At 39.2% G+C, this 18,088-nt stretch overlaps 1 protein-coding gene across 1 annotated transcript in view; it reads right to left on the reverse strand.

The window, feature by feature from the left end:
* The window catches only part of WBP1L (WW domain binding protein 1 like), a 60,922-nt gene extending 43,420 nt beyond the window's left edge, over positions 1 to 17,502 (reverse strand). Inside the window, exon 1 of the mRNA XM_070752822.1 lies at positions 17,192 to 17,502. Coding sequence (XP_070608923.1) covers positions 17,192 to 17,278 — 87 coding nt within the window. The 5' untranslated portion in view covers positions 17,279 to 17,502. The remainder of the gene's footprint in view (positions 1 to 17,191) is intronic.
* Between the last annotated feature and the right edge of the window lie 586 nt (positions 17,503 to 18,088).

Below are 18,088 nucleotides of genomic sequence, written 5' to 3' on the forward strand. Positions count from 1 at the left end.
TATCTTTGTAGTTTGCCATATTTATTATACATGCCTTCCCATTTTTTTTGTAAAATCAAATTTCAGACAAAAGATTCTACAGATCAAATATTTCTAAATCATTTATGTGATAACATTTATTCTAAAACTGACCATTTTATGAAGCAGAACGAAAGAATGAGTAATCCTAATCTTTACTAACATTCCACTATTCATTCAATGATAGATAACAGTAAAAGATTGGCTTATTTAATTTTACACCAGCTGTCTTCTTGATTGAGCATTTAAGAAACCTTTTCTTCAAGGGATCCTAGAATACTTCCCAAATCTATTGTTTTCCCCATTCAAAATCCATAAAAAATATTTTGGCAATTTAGGTGTTAATGTCAGGATTCCAAGTCACACACCCAACTAAGACTCTGAGGCAGCCAATTTCTCAAAGGTCCATTTTATCAGAGATGTCATATTGGCACATCTGGGAAAACCTGAATCAGAAAATTCGGGTTTTCCCCACCCAAAGGAAAGTCAAAGTCCCTTCCCCTGCACCCACATGTCCATCACACGATCCAATCAATCCACTATCCCAACTGGAGATGCTTCTCAGCCATGACTCTCCAGGTGCTGGCTGAATTTATTTATTTATTTGTTTGTTTGTTTGTTTATTTGATTGATTGATTTGTATGCTGCCCCTCTCCGCAGACTCAGGCGGGTCACAACAATAACAAAAAACAATGTATCACAAATCTAATATTAAAAGGTCTCTAAAAAACCCTTATTTAAAAAAACAAGACACACACACAAACATACCATTCATGAATTATATAGGCCAGGGGGAGATGTCTCAGTCCCCCCATGCCTGACGGCAGAGGTGGGTTTTAAGGAGTTTGCGAAAGGCAAGGAGGGTGGGGGCAATCCTAATCTCTGGGGGGAGCTGGTTCCAGAGGGTTGGGGCCACCACAGAGAAGGCTCTTCCCCTGGGTCCCGCCAGACGACATTGTTTAGTCGACGGGACCCGGAGAAGGCCAACTCTGTGGGACCTAACTGGTTGCTGGGATTCATGCGGCAGAAGGCGGTCCTGGAGATATTCTGGTCCGATGCTATGAAGGGCTTTATAGGTCATAACCAACAGTTTGAATTGTGACCGGAAACTGATCGGCAACCAATGCAGACTGCGGAGTGTTGGTGTAACATGGGCATACCTAGGGAAGCCCATGATTGCTCTCGTAGTTGCATTCTGCACGATCTGAAGTTTCCGAACACTTTTCAAAGGTAGCCCTTGACTCTCAGAGAAAAGAATGTTGTTACTGCTAAATAACCCTACCAACTCCATGCAATCACCCCACCCCCCCACTTTCTCACAGCACTAAGTGTGGCAGCTCTGAAGATCCAAAGAAAAAGATGGCCTCCAGGGTTGACAGTTCAATAGTTTGCACTAAAATAATCTTCCCAACTTGAATTGTTTTTCTATCTTTTATTCTGTTTGTATTTTTAAAATTTGTATATAGGATTTGTTTTTCACAGTATTTATGTGACTTGCTGAAAGTAAATTTTGATGCCGATAGGATACAATATGATTAATAAATATAACTGAGCAAATGAATTAAACTTACTTTTTAACCATGTCTTCATGAAACCACTTTAAAAATAAATGTTTCCTCAGACAAGAGTTTAAACAGAGAAAGGTTTATCTGTCTTTATTTAAAGCAACAAAGAAAAAACAAATAAAATTCCCATACCTTTTATTTTCCAGGATCAAATGACCAATAATTTTTAGTTTATTATAAAAATCACAGCTGGTGTGGGGAAAAAGGAATGGCACACAGAATTCATCAGTAATAAGCTACAAATGTTTGGGAGTCCAAGGAGGTTATATAGATTTTCCTGTTATATCTCATATCATATTAATAAACAGGCTCTCCTGTTACATCTCATATTAAGAAATGATTTGACTATTTAACTATCTTCATTCTGCTACGTAGGAAGAAAACAAGGCTTGGCTGAACATGTTTTGCAAATATGGCAACTAATCACTAAGTTCAGCTTGTCCCCCTCAAAATTGTAGTTAATTGCAGTGTGTTAATTACCTCTTATTTATTTATTTATTATTATTATTTTTATTTATTAGATTTGTATGCCACCCCTCTCCGTAGACTCGGGGCGGCTCACAACTGTGATAAAAACAATACATGGTAACAAATCTAATAATTAAAAACTAAAATAACATTTTTACATTACAAAGTCTAAAAAGAAAAAAATACCCCAATAGATAGAATACATACACACAGTCATATCATGCACAAAATTACATAGGCAAGGGGGGGGATGTCTCAGTTCCCCCAAGCCTGACGACAGAGGTGGGCTTTAAGGAGTTTACGAAAGGCAAGGAGGATGGGGGCAGTCCAGAGGGTCGGAGCCGCCACAGAGAAGGCTCTTCCCCTGGGTCCCGCCAGATGACATTGTTTAGTCGACGGGACCCGGAGAAGACCAACTCTGTGGGACCTAACCGGCCGCTGGGATTCGTGCGGCAGAAGGCGGTCTCTTGGAATGGTAACTCAGTTATTCTTTAAAAAGGGATGCGGTAGCACAGTGGCTTAACGTGGTGAAATTGCCAGCCAGAAATGGTCTGCACTCTGTCAGTTCAAGCCTAGGTTGCAGAGATAGAGTGAGCTCCCATCACTCAATCCCTAACTCCTGCCCAAAAGTACAAAAGCATGCAATATTGTGAGTAGATAAACGAGTTACCATTTTGGTGGGAAAAATCTAGTTGCACTCATGTGTTTGAAGAGCAAAAGCTCAAAAGCTGGTGCTGGATCTCATCAGACATGAGGCATTGCAGCATGAATTGAGGTAAGGCAAGACCGGTGGAGAAGCCCAGAAGAGCGAGCAACCTCAATACTGCTACTCAGGTGGTATACAGTACTTTGCCCCCTGTGGTGCATCAAAGATAGGCATGCAAGCACACAACGGAATAAAATCGCAATTTAGGCTGTTCAAACTGCATTCTGTGTCTAGCATGTGGAGATTTCCCTGGCACTATATACCATATTTTATTTATTTTATTTATTTATTGGATTTGTATGCCGCCCCTCTCCAGAGACTCGGGGCGGCTAACAGCAATAATAAAACAGCATATAATAATAATTCAATACTAAAAACAGTTAAAAACCCATTATTATAAAAACCAAACATACATATAGGCATACCATACATAAAATTGTAAAGGCCTAGGGGGAAAGAATATCTCAATTCCCCAATGCCTGGCGGCAGAGGTGGGTTTTAAGCAGCTTACGAAAGGCAAGGAGGGTGGGGGCAATTCTAATCTCTGGGGGGAGTTGGTTCCAGAGGGCCGGGGCCGCCACAGAGAAGGCTCTTCCCCTGGGTCCCGCCAAACGACATTGTTTAGTTGCTGGGATTCGTGCAGCAGAAGGCAGTCCCTGAGATAATCTGGTCCGGTGCCATGAAGGGCTTTATAGGTCATAACCAACACATATGCTAAATAAATAACTTTTAAAAAAATTCTGTAAAAAATGTGAGGCCAGGATTATTGTGATAAAGGAGATACAATGGTAGAAAACTCTGTGTTTACCATGTCTCCTGTATCTTCAATTAATCAACAACTACAGGAATGTGGGGAGAAAAAGTATCAGTTTACTATCACATTTTCAAAATGACAGTCTACTCCCTTCAGAACAAATTCAGTCTCCAGATCTCTTTCCTAGGCCACGTTCCTGTGAGAAAAGAGTATTTGTTGCCTGGAGTTAACTGCTACTGCCCACATGATATGCTCCACGCTGTGGGAGTCTTGACCCCACGTTATGATTTCTAAAACATGGTGGGATGCTTATTTTTGTTTACAGCAAGAGCACTGTGTCCCTGGGAATTTTCCAGAAATGTAAAAGAGTTTGCTTAGTAGATAAATTCAGCTTGCTACATTGAAATAAACAGCTTATTTGATGGCATTCACTTAGTTTTAAATCTATTTAAACTGGGATAGCTTCCAGCCAAAAAACCCTGGGGACTTCCGTTTTGTTGCATAAAGTGAGAATCTGAGGTTTCACTCAACCACAGAAACTCACTCGGTAATATTGGGCCTCTCCAGGTCCAATATAGTGGTACCTCATGATACGAACCCCTCGTCTTACGAACAACCCGAGATACGAACCCGGGGCTCAGAAAAATTTTGCCTTTTCTTACAAACTTTTTTCTTCTTACGAACCCGCCGCCGCCGCCGCCAAAGAGCCCCGCCGCCCGGCTGTCGCTTTTTGAAACTCCCGGAGGGCTTCCCAGCGGCCTCCCAAACCCGAACTTTTGCCGAACTTCGGGTTCGGTGTTCGGGAGGCCACTGGGAAGCCCTGCCGCCCGGCTGTCACCTTTTAAAACAGTTTCGTCTTACGAACTTTTCGTTTTATGAACCTCCCCCTGGAACCAATTAGGTTCATAAGACGAGGTATTACTGTACTTCCCAGGATTGCTCTGGTGGGGAGAACCATCTGCACCATCCCTTCAGCTCCTGAAGGAAAGGTAGAACATGTCAAACACCAAATAAACACGAAACACCAAAATAGAACAGAAAAAAAATGATAAGGGTCCACTTAAATGCAATGAAAATGTAGGGTGAAGAAACTTTCTCTTTCTTTTCAAAAGATACCCTTCCTTCAGCTTTACCTCTATAGTTCAGAGAAAAATAGTGATTGGTTGCCAACTCCACCTCTGTCAACATGAACGTGTATCCAAGAAAAAGCTGCAATGAGTAATGCTACAAAATAAGAAAATTGTTTTTTCTCCCTTGTTCCTTGTAGAAGTTGGCAAGAAAGATGTCTACAGCCCTACAAAAGAACTGAAAGATACCTAGAGTGCAGCTGCTCTGGTAACCACAGCACTCTCATTGAGCCAGAAATAGACACTGAAACAACTGTGAAAGGTGGGCACATAGCATTGATGAACAAGGCTCAAGCAACACATGAACACTGACAAGCAGGTGAAAGAGCCCGGAGTATCCACAGAACAAGCTAAGCCCTATCATACTCAGCAAAACAGTAACAATCTAATGGAGTTAACAATATACTGTATCTCCAGCAGCAAAAGGAGAAGCAAAGAGAAAGGAAAAAAGACACCAAATGAATTAAGACAATTAAATAGAAAAAAAATTATCTGCTCAAATGCAGGTTAAAAATTACTGGTAAATCTTGATTTAGCTATATAATTTTACAAAGTTTCAACTCTCTTCAAGAGCTTTTGCTGCCAGAGGTTAGTCCTTCATTGGTTTAATATCTGCAGTGCATCTATTGATATTTACATTCTTAAAGATGTGGGGTCTTTGTTTCCAGTTCCATAGTCTATAATATTGAGATTACCTGTAATATAATCTGCTCCGGATTTTTTTTTTTTTTACAGTACTGGTCCTGAGGTTTGGTTTCTCCGCATAGGAAAATTGATTCACTTTTGAAGACTGTCTAATGTGGACCATTATTATATCAGCTATAACAGATACATTATTCAAATCTATTACATAGTCTCAGCTAAGATATTAATTTGGAAGTATCAGCATCAATCAGGAGAATAATAACATTATTATATTGTCAATTTGAGGCTATCTACAGTGTATGTTATCTATCAGATTTGAAAAGTACTGTTCTTTCAACTTGGCTGGATTCAACCAACATCCTAAGTCGTACATAATGGTTAATTACGGTAATTACAATTGCTAAGATTGTATAGAATACTATATTACGGTAAATACTTAGTGTGATATATAAGCCAGGCCTAGAAAAGGATATATAATCTTGTTTCTAAACTTGTAATTCTTGACATTCTCTTTGCTGTTTGGGACTGCTGGGTACTGGAAATCGCCAGGCTGACTGCCTGATTACAATTAAAAATATCCCATACCCTATAATGCAGGGGTTCCCAACCCTTGGTCTTTGGACTAGCACTGGGCTGTGACATACCAGAAACTGGACCATAAAAGGAAGCAAAGTCCCATCCTCAGGATGCAGGCAACAATAGTGAAACCATGCCCCCTCCAGTCCACACAAAAACCGCTCTCCATGGACCCCCCAAAAGGTTGGGGACCACTGCTATAATGTAATGTAAGGTCCCACAGAGTTGGCCTTCTCTGGGTCCCGTCGACTAAACAATATCGTTTGGCGGGCCCCAGGGGAAGAGTCTTCTCTGTGGCGGCCCCGGTCCTCTGGAATCAACTCCCCCCGGACATTACAACTGCCCCCACCCTCCTTGTCTTTCGTAAATTACTCAAGACCCACCTATACCGCCAGGCATGGGGGAGTTGAGACACCTTTCCCCCAGGCTTTTTATATTTTATGTTTGGTATGTATGTGTTGTTTGGTTTTTAAATATGATAGGGTTTTATATGCTTCTTTTTTAATATTAGATTTGTTTCACTATAATATTGTTTTTTATTATTGTTGTGAGCCGCCCCGAGTCTTCGGAGAGGGGCGGCATACAAATCTAATAAATAATAATAATAATAATAATAATAATAATAATAATAATAATTATTATTATTATTAATTGCCCATTACAAACTGTCAAAACATCAGTTATCAAGATACTAACAACAGATTAGGATTAGCGTTACAGTGAAGTAAGAAAGTCTTCCAAATCTCCACGCCTTCTTTTTCACTAAGCAAATATTGTTTTGTCTTTGTAAATTGTAGTCGAAATTGATTTAATTCCACAACTATGATCATATGATCTTTGCTATTTGGCAGATTTCACTGTTCTTTTGCATAATGAATGTTAACACTGAAATGTCATAACACAAAGAGGGGGTCCTTTTCATTTCTCTATTAAAACAGATTTCTATAAATAGTCTGATCAAGTATCATTTTATTATAATAATAATGTTAGACATAAGTACTGAGTTCAATATTCAGACTGCAGTAAGAATGCCATCTGCTGGATACTGGTATTTCAAGGCTAACTTGTTCTGACCCAATTTTGTTTGCAAGATTGGACATGACCAAATGTGCAAGAACCAACAAAAAGCAGAAGCAATTATCTGGATAACCGGAATACAGTTTTATGTTTTTAAAAAAATGGAAGATGAATCATTAAAGTTGAATTGTTCTTGAAACTGAATTGTTAAATAAACTACTTTTTGGGCAATGAATTCTCAAAAGCTGCTTTAGTTACAGGAAAACGTGGGGGAAAAGCATGATGTAACAAAAGAAGTGAAATGAGGAAATTCCCACTAATGTAAACTGTCTGTTTGGAAAAAGGGAACAGCATGATGATATTTACATAGGTATGAAAGCAAACATAAATACTGTATATTTATCTGTAAAAGACACACCCCTTGATTCCAATTTATTAGATGGAGCTAACTTTGGGAAGCTCTATGCTAGCTTCCTGCCCCTCAGTTACTGTGTTATGATTAAGTACTCCTGCATCTGCCAAACTGTTGTATTTGTCAAAATAAAGCTGACATTTGCAATTACCCATAATACAGTAACTCACCATTTTTTCCCTACTCTACTGGGGGCGGGGGTGATATATCTTCTGGTAAAGGAAGCACACAGTGATAAAACCTGCTACATTTTATAGGAATTTTTAAGAAAAATATTTTGTTTTCCTAGTACTGTATGTTCAAAAGACATTCAGGAATAATGCAGAAAGTAAAACTGCTATTAGGATTTCTATCTAAATCAACTGCTGAAAACCAGAGTTAAGCAAGAATCACCCCTTCTGTTGTAACTCATATTCTTTGCCAAATACTGCATAATAAGATGGGAAGACACAACTGTCAATGTTTTCCATCTAATTCAAAACACTAACTTTATTTATTTATTTGTTTGTTTGTTTATTAATTTCACTTCTATGCCACCCAATTCCGAAGGACTCAGGGCGGCTCACAACAGCGGTACAAATATAAGAATAAATACAAAACAGTAAAAGAAGTCGAATACTGTAGTTACCTGAGGTTAAAATATAACAAACTAAAAACCCATTAAAAAGTTATTATAAAAAAAGAAAAAAACACACTCATATACATACACACCCTTATTACAGTTGGCCATCAAGCTGTGAATTTATGGCCCCCAGGCCTGTCAGCAAAGTCAGGTCTTTGTAGCTTTGTGAAAGGCCATCAGGATGGGAGCAGTACGGATATCGGGGGGAAGTTGGTTTCATAGAGCTGGGGCGGCCACAGAGAAGGCTCTGCCCCGTGGCCCCGCTAACCTGCATTGCTTAGTCAACGGAACCCAGAGGAGGCCAACTCTGTGAGCTCTTATTGGTCTCTGGGAGGTAAATATCTAAGTAGCTAAAAATAGTACAATTATTATACAAAATATATTTCATATATAAATTACATTTATATCTATTTATATGTTATATCTTCCATAAGATTCTAGTATAGAAACGCAAGCAAAGTAAAAAAAAATTATGTCACATTGCATCAACGTATGGAATACAGGTACTTCTCAATTTACAACCATATGGAGCCTTCTTATTACAATCATAAATCATGACAACCATAAAGCAAGAGTTGTGATTGGATCTATTTTTACAATCTTTTGTTTGTATTATCATTAAGTGAACACTGTGGTCACTCATTGTTCATTATGGGACATTTCTGCAGAAATCTGAAAGTAAACATTGGTTTTCAGGAAAAGTATAATAACTTAATAATGATATTATAATATAATGATCATATAATATAATGATCATGTGATAGGATGTCAGAAACAGCCAGAAATGCAGGATTGTTATCAAATACACAAAAATGTGGTCACATGACCATGTGGACTGGCTGTCCTAACTTCAAAGCCAGGTTATAAATGCTTTTTGGATGGGGCATCCTATCTTGGAACAATTGCCAAATGATGAGCTGTTAAGGCATAGAGCCGTGCTGGCGCAGCAGGTAGAATGCTCTACTGCAGGCCACTGAAGCTGACTGTAGATCTGTAGGTCAGCGGTTCAAATCTCATCACCATCTCAAGGTTGACTCAGACTTCCATCCTTCCGAGGTGGGTAAAATGAGGACCCGGATTGTAGGGACAATATGCTGGCTCTATTAAAAAGTGCTATTGCTAACATGTTGTAAGCCGCCCTGAGTCTAAGGAGAAGGGTGGCATAAAAATCGAATAAATAAAATAAGTCAAAGACTACTAGTACTGTAATTCATCTGTCAAAATAGGTATTATAATTTAGCAATAAGAAAGCTTCAAAAATGGCACATTTCTATTAAAAGGAATGTCTGTGATTTAAGAGAGCCTCTTTTAGCTCAATAAAGAAAATAACCACATAAAATGATTAAGGTGTGAAAGGCACTACTTATTCGGTTTGAAAAATGAATGGCAAAGTAGCTGCTTTTCCCATAGTGATTGCAGCCCTCCCCCCCCCCAACTGAATGGCTCACCAGCTGCTCCTAAGGCTTCCTGCAGACCAGTGTTATATGGAGGACCATGTGGAGCGATTCTAGGATTCTCCTGACCCAGGACGATCATATAAAGTAACAGAAAATGGTTCTCTTGTTAGAAATTGAAGAAAATTCCATCCAGAGAAAATTCTCCCCAGACTGCTCAGCCAGTCATTTTCATTATTATTATTATTATTATTATTATTATTAATTGGATTTGTATGCCGCCCCTCTCCGGAGACTCGGGGCGGCTAACAGCAACAAGTCCAGTGCAGAATTTTCCATTGGTTTCTTTTCAACTGACATACAATAATATTATTCAGTTATTGTCATCTCTATGAAACAAATATTAATACAAATATTAGGGCTCTCACCTAGTCTTGCAAAAAGACATTTAAAGTTACATATACCGTTTTCTCCCCCAAATAAGACCCTGTCTTATATTTTTTGAATCCTGAAATAAGGCTTGACCTTATTGCCATGCACTCAAAAACTCAATTGAGCTTATTATCAGGGGACAATGTTCCCTTTAATTTTTTTTGGTGTGGGCGGAAAAGTAGAGTGTCTGAGTGGTAGTCCCTTCGGGACTGGGCGGCACAGAAGTAAAATAAATAAATAAATAAACAAACAAATAAATAAATATTTCTCATTTCTCTTTTTTCTCCCCTTTTTGCTTTCATTTCTTTCTCTCTCTCCCACTTCCTCTCCTTTTCTCTCTCTCTCTTGTTTTCTTTCTCTCTCACTTTCTCTTTCTCTTGCTTTCTTTCTCTCTCCCCTCCTTTTTTCTCTCTCTCTCTTTCTCTCTCATACACCATGGCGTCAACAGAAAGAGAAAGAGAGAGAGAGCGGAGGGCGGCTTGCCGGTCCACGGCCCCCTGGATGAGCGGCCTGCATGGCCCCAGCGCCGGACTCTGCCGTCACCTCCACCCCCAGCTAAGAGGCAGCAGCCACGTCCACCCCTTTGCCCTCCCCAGCGCCAAGCCCTGCACCGCCTCCCGGTAGCACGCCCGACCTCTACCTGCAGGAACAGGTGTTGGGGCGCCGTGAAGGCCCGTGCTTGAAGGCCGCCACAGCACCATTGCTGTCATTGTTGCGGCGCAAAGCCACGCAGTCCTGGATCGCTCACTTCCCTGGCCATCAAAGCCGGCTGCCTGGGAAAGCTTTTTAAATGCGCGCTTTTCAAATGTGCCACTTTCCTGGGCATCCGGCTTCGCTGGCCAGCGCAAGAAAGCGGTGCATTTGAAAAGCGTGCATTTAAAAAGTGTGCCGCTTTCCTGGCTTTGCTGGCCGGAGAAGCGAGCGATCCAGGACTGTGTGGCTTTGCACCACTTCAAAAGTTTCTGTGTGGGGGGTTGCTAATGGCTGCACGTGTGCGCGCCCATGCAGCTTAGAGGTAACAGTGTCAGGGGGTGTCTTATTTTGGAGAAAACAAGGTATTAGCTCACTGATAGTTACACATGTAACTCACATGCCCCAGAAGCAAAAGGAGAGCCAAACTCGTAACAAATTAAGAAAAAAATCTATTTAGCCTTGTGTTTGCCAAGAAAATATAATGTACTCCCTTAAAGACTCCTGTGTTTGCAACACGATGGGCTCTGGTTTCATCCAGTCAAAAAGGTCTTTTATAGATGAACAAGATGTAGACACATAAGCAATACTTGAGCAGAGCTCACAGTATTGTCTGGGATGCTACACATCCTGTTCATGACCTGTTTTGTTTTGTGATAATCAAAAACAATCATCAGTTTCTCTCCCATGTTCAGATTGGGAAGCAGTGGGAAGCAGCATTAACATTATCAACCACAAGACAACATGTGACCTGCGGTGTCATTGTTTCAAAAGTATTTCCTTACCATATCCCTCCAAATCTTCAATTAATTGCTGCCAGCTTCCACACAAGACTGAAAAGAGCCAGACTTCTAGTGTACTGCCTCCACTCCATTGACTTGAATATAGCTCATATTGAACTGTATAGCACAAACATCAGGAATTGATGAAATGAAATGTTTTATGACATTTTGTATGATATTATAAAATGCTTTATGATAATTTTTATACCTTAAAATGTTCCATAAAATTGGTCAAATTTCAGTTCCACTGGAGTTATGATTTTGCATAAATTCTTTAAGTTAGCACATTTGAAGTAGTGCAAAAATTATTGTCCTATGATGCATTAATTTTGCCATTAAAAGTTACACACAGTGAGTTTTAGCAGATTGCTATCCCATTACCTACAGAATAGGATCAGAAAATCATAATCTACACACATATAGTATATATTTTATACACATACACACACATATGTACAGTATGTATAATTTCCCAATATTATTTTTTCATATCCATCAAAAAACCTGATTTTAGGACACAACTCACTATAAAACTCTCTTTCATTAGTCATTAGTTATTGTTATTCTATATATACAGTTCTTTTTGTGACTTTTAAGAAAAATTCTTTTATTTTTAAATAATTAAAAAGCATCCCCCATATTTTACAGACAACAAACTTTTTGACATCATGCATATCATTGAACAAGTTATATTGACAGGGTTAACATTTCACCTTAAGCCCTGTTACAGTTAATCATGTTTTGATGACTAAACCACAATTGGCTGGGTTACCTCATTACTCTAAACCAAAGTCATATGAAACACACTAAAGCACACTATGTAATGTAGTCCATTAACCTGCAAACTGTTATTCACAATCTCCTGTGGGTTGTGACAAATTTGAGGAGTGAGAGAATTTCTGGCTGGTCAGGAAGATTATAGAGGGAGGACAGCACCTGCATAGTTCCAAGTCCTAAGGAAATCAACAGGGAAGGAACTAATGTCATACACAATTAAAGGGGAACAGTGCACTTCAGAATTGGGATGATAACTCAGAAACAAGTTCAGCATGTTGGGTAGCTGCAAGTGAACCAATATGCTTTCTTGCCTGCTTTTGCCATTACCAAGAATCTTCTCAGGGCTTTTTTTTGATATGCTACCTGTGGTCACCTGGCCTCCTAATAGTAAGGCTTCCATAGCACTCCAACCAGTTTGCTTCCAAATATGGAGAAAACTTCAGATTCTATCATGCCTGTGCATGTGGCAGCTGAAACTTCTATACAATGCAGTGTAAAAATTCCACACAACATTCCAACACTACTCATATACAAACATTGTTGGTATTATTACTTTACAGGGATTGCAGCACTATAAAATTTGATATTCCTTACCCTTAATTCAATAAGCAAATCGAGGCAATGGGTAAATAAGATGACAAAGAGTGAAATTCAAGTTACCCCATTTTTTTTGGAGTATAGGACACACCTATTCCCCTCCCTAAAGGGGGTCGAAATGTCCTTGCGTCTTATACACCAAATACAGTGGGTTGTTTTTGTTTTTGCAAAAAAATGGGGCTGGTTTTGCCTTCTAATTACCCCATCTAGCATGACTGGAGGAGGAATTCTGGGAGTTGGAGTCCACTAGCCTTAAAGTCGTCAAGTTTGAAAACCCCTGCTTTAGGAATTGGGGTACAAGGGTATTCAAACTTGCCAAGTTTAAGATTTGTGGACTTCAACTCCCATTCCTGAGCTAGTATGACTGGAGGAGGAATTCTGGGAGTTGAAGTCCACAAGCCTTAAAGCTGTCAAGTTTGAAGTTTGTAAAAAGTGTACATGGTTGTAAAAAGTATTCTGCTACACTGATATTTTATTAAATGATATTTTACTACACCCTTTAGTTCAGAATAATTTTTTCCTTGTTTTCCACCTCTAAAATCTAGGTGTGTCTTATACTCCGGTGAGTCTTATATTGTAAAAAATACGATAGATTTCATTTGAGTTTACTCAAAATTTCTGTAACAGTGGGTCACTAAATAACATTCAAAAAATGCAAGAATCATCCCAATATTTTGTTTTTAGGAAAATCAAAATTCATTTTTCATGAAAAAAAAACAGTTGTAGTTGCATCTTCTACTTAGTAAAAACATTTTGGGTTCAGCCTGCCAGTAAAAAATCCAGGAGCTATAACTGAAAATGTGAATGTTCTTTGACAGGTTTAATACACAATGCAGAAGGCAATTGTAAATGTAAATAAGTATAAAATTTTCCCAAGGTAAAAGAATTACCAGTTATAGTGAAACAGTACCTTGCCCTTAGCAATCAGAAATATATCTTAAACAAGAAAAAATAAGCATACTGTTCCTTGAAAATGTGTGTTATATTTGCATGTCATAAAGAGAGTCAACTTCTTTTTCCCATTCTCCTTCTTCCCTTGCAAAAAATGTGCTTACAGAAACAAAGATTAGTGCAAATTAAATAGGAAAAAATTAAACCTTATCAAGTTAAATATATGTACAAAATGACAGTGCATTTGAAATAATTTCAGTGCCGTAATGAATAGGCACAAATAGTAAACAAGTTTGAAATATATTTGTGATGAAGTCATTATTTGGATGAGATAGCTGTTATTAACAAGTTTGATACTAGTTCTCAAGCTTCTCTATCCCTAGACTTTTAGTTTAAGGATATCAACCTAAAGGTTAGAGATAAAATGTGTAGGGAATAATAAAATGTTTCATGCTATTTCTGAAGGTTTTCGTTGATTGCATACAGTCGTTCATTCAAGAAAGAATTGTGTTATTTCGCTTATATGCCTTTTATATCTTATTACAAAAACTATGGAAACAGTCTCAAAATTATTTTCTTTTCTGGATGTGGGATTAAGCTATATCTTACTATTACTTCCATGATCTTAGGTCTGGCTTATAACGTCAAATGAAGGAGACATTGTTATACTGTTTTTATTGTTGTTGTGAGCCGCCCCGAGTCTTCGGAGATGGGCGGCATACAAATCTAATAAATTGAAATTGAAATATACTGTATCTTAAAATGCCGAATTTGCAATTATGAAGATCTGGTCCTTGTTGTTTTCTCTCTAATAACAGGATTCTTCAAACTCTTGGGCAAATTCAGGCAGTGGGACACTGACAGTCAACTTATCAAGGCAAAGTAGCAGTGAGTTCTGACAGAGCTCAAGTTTTATCTGCCCAAGTCTGTACGCAAAGCTAATCAAAATTCATTCCTGAAGAATATCTGGATAATGATTTGACAAAGATCTGTTTTGTGTGCATTTGACATTTCTTCATTGCCCAAACACATTCTCACTCTGCTTAGATAAGCAAGCTTGTCCAAACAAAACCCTGATTGAGTTTTGATACTGCCCCAGGCTTGCATCCTTAGGCCTTATGCTTTATACACCCAAAGATGAATCATTGTCAGAACCTGATACTACTCTGAATGTTCCTGATGTAAAAGGGCAAATACCAATTTTTAAAATGAACATGGAACAGGAGTGACTAAACCAGAATTAAGGTATTACTGTATACAAAACTAAATATTCACTTTTATATTTGAATAGAAATATTCAATTATGGGGTTAATATAATTTCGGATATTGTTTTAGAAGATGAGGACATTGACAAATTTAATGAGAAGCAACTTCACAATGACAGGCAGCAGAGGCAAGGGGGCATTATTATTTCTCACCTTAAACGCAAGACACTACATGAAAACCCCCAAAATGACAATATTTGTGTTTTGTTTACATAATTTTCCTCCTTCAAAATGGAAACCTATGAAAAAACAGTAGTCTAAGAGATTGAAAGAGATAAGGAATTCTTGTGTATACAACTTTGCAGAGTTAATGAGACCAACACAAGGACATTAACTGTTTTGCATTTTTCAAAAGTTTAGCACACAGGTTCCAGATAGGGAATTTCCAACATATTGGTGCAGCTGACTGTCCACAATCATTATTTCAATTCACAGGCTAATATAAATATTGTAATAACAATTACTCTAAACAGATATAAAAACAAAGAAATCATATCCATGGAATAAGGTAAGGATAAAATTAACATAAAATTACAGAGTATAGGAATTAAAACACAAGAGAGTCCTATAAATTGTGTAAAGTTTAAACTGTTATAATGAATAATCTAAATACCATAAATAAGATAGACAACTATACAATTGCACGAAATAAGACTTTATAAAATACTAAATAAATGTAAAGTATGGCACCTTATCTTAAGTCTAATACTTGCTGAAGCTCTGCTAGGATTTATGGCCCAACTAATTACAACAAAGAAATAGCAAAATAAAACACAGAATGATATGTGTACATTTAAAAGGAAAAAGAAAAAAAGGAGGGGAACGGAAAACAAAAACAAAGGAAGAGAAAATATTCTCCGTTATGGAACACTAGACTGTTTACAAATAAGCCCATCCTATTACCAGAAGTCAAAACTTGTGGTGCTTGAAATCATACAGGCCAGTTGCCAGCCCCTACCAGTTGCCAGCTTCGATTATCCCATGCCTTTCCTCTTTGAGGAAAGGTCAAAGATAATTGAAGATAACTAGAACCTAGAGTGCTTGCCTGCAGGGGTAACACAACAGCAGTAAAGCCAGTATTTATGATCTAGAATCTGGAAAACCAAAAGTCCCACAACAAACACCAGCTTTCTTCCTTTTGAATCAAATGAAGATTGAGAAATCACTTTTTTCTTATTTAATCATCACATTTTCATGGTGAGTTCTTGACTTCATACACAGCTAAGGATGAAGTTTTACAAAAATAATTAAACAGCGTCACTTTTTTTGACATACTTTCTTCCCAGGTACTAAGGAGAGGATTGCAGAGATAGCATCTGTTTTGGGTGCATGCCACACCAGTAGTTCACACCTGTTGTCCAGAGTTTAATGAATCCTCGTTTACTAATTAATTCCATTACCTGAGTTTATACAACATACTGATTCCCAACAATCACAATTTGGCCTACCATTTTGTTGCAACAGTAGTTGCTTTCACGCACTCATGCTAAACCACAGCTTCCCCAATCTTTAGTTTTACCACATGATACAAGTATGGGCTCAGAAACCACAAACTACCCTTTATAAGCTGAGTCACAAATAACCTATTCTGACTTAATACATGTTTTTTCCACCATAGATTTTGGTCCCGGTAAAAATTAGGAAGATGTTGGTCTTCCTAATTTTTCTATTAATGTTTTCTATTTTACTAGTATCACCTGTACAGTATAAACATTGTTATATCTTTGTATACCACCAATTGCTACTTGACAAAATAATAAAACAAGTTTTCCCAAAGCAATGAACTATCAACTACCCATAAAGAAAAGGCTTAGACGAGGCATAAGCAAACTTGGCTATTCTATGACTTATGGACTTCAACTCCCAGAATTCCTGAGCCAATCATGGTAGCTAAGGAATTCTGGGAGTTGAAGTCCACATGCCATGAAGAGCCAACTTTGCCTACTCCTGGGCTAGGCTAAAATGAGGTCCTCTAGTTTTTAGTTTAGTGCGACTTTGTTCCAACCTATCGTGACAATGTGGTGTTACACACTTAACATTTCTCACGTCCAGCCTGGTTTGTATTTCAGATGGGATAATATTAAACGTTTACTACAAGCACCGGTTGTTTCAAAAGGGTTTGCCCTCTTCTCGACAGAATTTCATTTCCAGCCACCATCAATCACGCTTTCTGAACCAATCACTTCTTTCAATCTTTGGTCGCTTCGGAGGGCTTTTGAGAGCGGACCTAAGCCCGTTTCTCAAGACTCCCCGCGAAACGCAACTCCCATGCGGAAAGAGGCCTGGCCTCGGTTTCCGCCGCACTCGCCCTGCCTTCCGCTCTCGTTCTGACCAGACCCGACGCCCCCTTCAGCCTCCATGTCCTGCCCCCTTCGGTTCTTCTCGCCTCTCGGCCCGAACCCCAACTCGCTCCCCCTGCCCCCGCCCCCTGCCCTCGGCACGCCCGCCTTACCTGCGCGGGCTCCGTACTGGCCGGCATGGCCTCGGGCAAGGCCTGGAAGAGGAGCAAAGCCATTGCACCGAAGAGCCTCCGCTCCATTCCCCCCCACCCCCCGCTCCCCAGCCAACTTCACCCGAGCACTGGGAGCCTGGCCGGGAGTGAGCGCACCCCGAGAGCTTTACTCCACCCCTGCGCCGCTTCCCATTGGGCACTAAGAAGCCCTGCCCGCCTTCCATTGGCTTTCGCTGCTGCTGTTTAAAATACGACGGTGGAAAGGGGAGTATTTTAAGAAGGGGTTCCGCCTTTTGTCGCCCACGGAGGGTGGGTGGGTGGGCGGTAGCATTAAATATACTGTATACAGTATTTATATGTCTATATGAAACGCTGAAACGGCCATATTAAGTGTGGCGGAAGTAGTTTAGTTTCTCTCGTTTAAAGAGACAGAAGACGGAGCACGGAACAAAGGGAGGTGCGATTGTGTCTTGAATGGGGACAACCGATTAATTGTAAGAAACGGAGCTGGGGAAGTGAAGGACGGAAATCTTCTTTGACCCCCCTGTGACAATCATTAAGTGTTGTATCTCATGATTCTTGACAAATGTATTTTTTCCTTTATGTAGACTGAGAGCGTATGCACCAAGACAGATCTTTTGTGTGCCAATCACACTTGGCCAAGAAAGAATTCTATTCTATTCTCTATTACACTGTTTCCCAACCTTAGCAACTTGAAGATATTTGGACTTCAATTCCCAGAATTCCCCAGCCAGAGAATATCTCCAAGTTGCCAAGGTTGGGAAACACTGCTTATTAAACATTTTGGTCCTGCGGCAACGAGAAGGCATCTTTGGTAGATAATGTCCTCTGTCCCAAGAGCAAGAAATCCAGGGCATACAAGCCTGCTCAGACAGA

The sequence above is a fragment of the Erythrolamprus reginae genome, chromosome 5 (assembly GCF_031021105.1).
Source record: "Erythrolamprus reginae isolate rEryReg1 chromosome 5, rEryReg1.hap1, whole genome shotgun sequence".
Classification (NCBI taxonomy): Eukaryota; Metazoa; Chordata; class Lepidosauria; order Squamata; family Dipsadidae; genus Erythrolamprus; species Erythrolamprus reginae.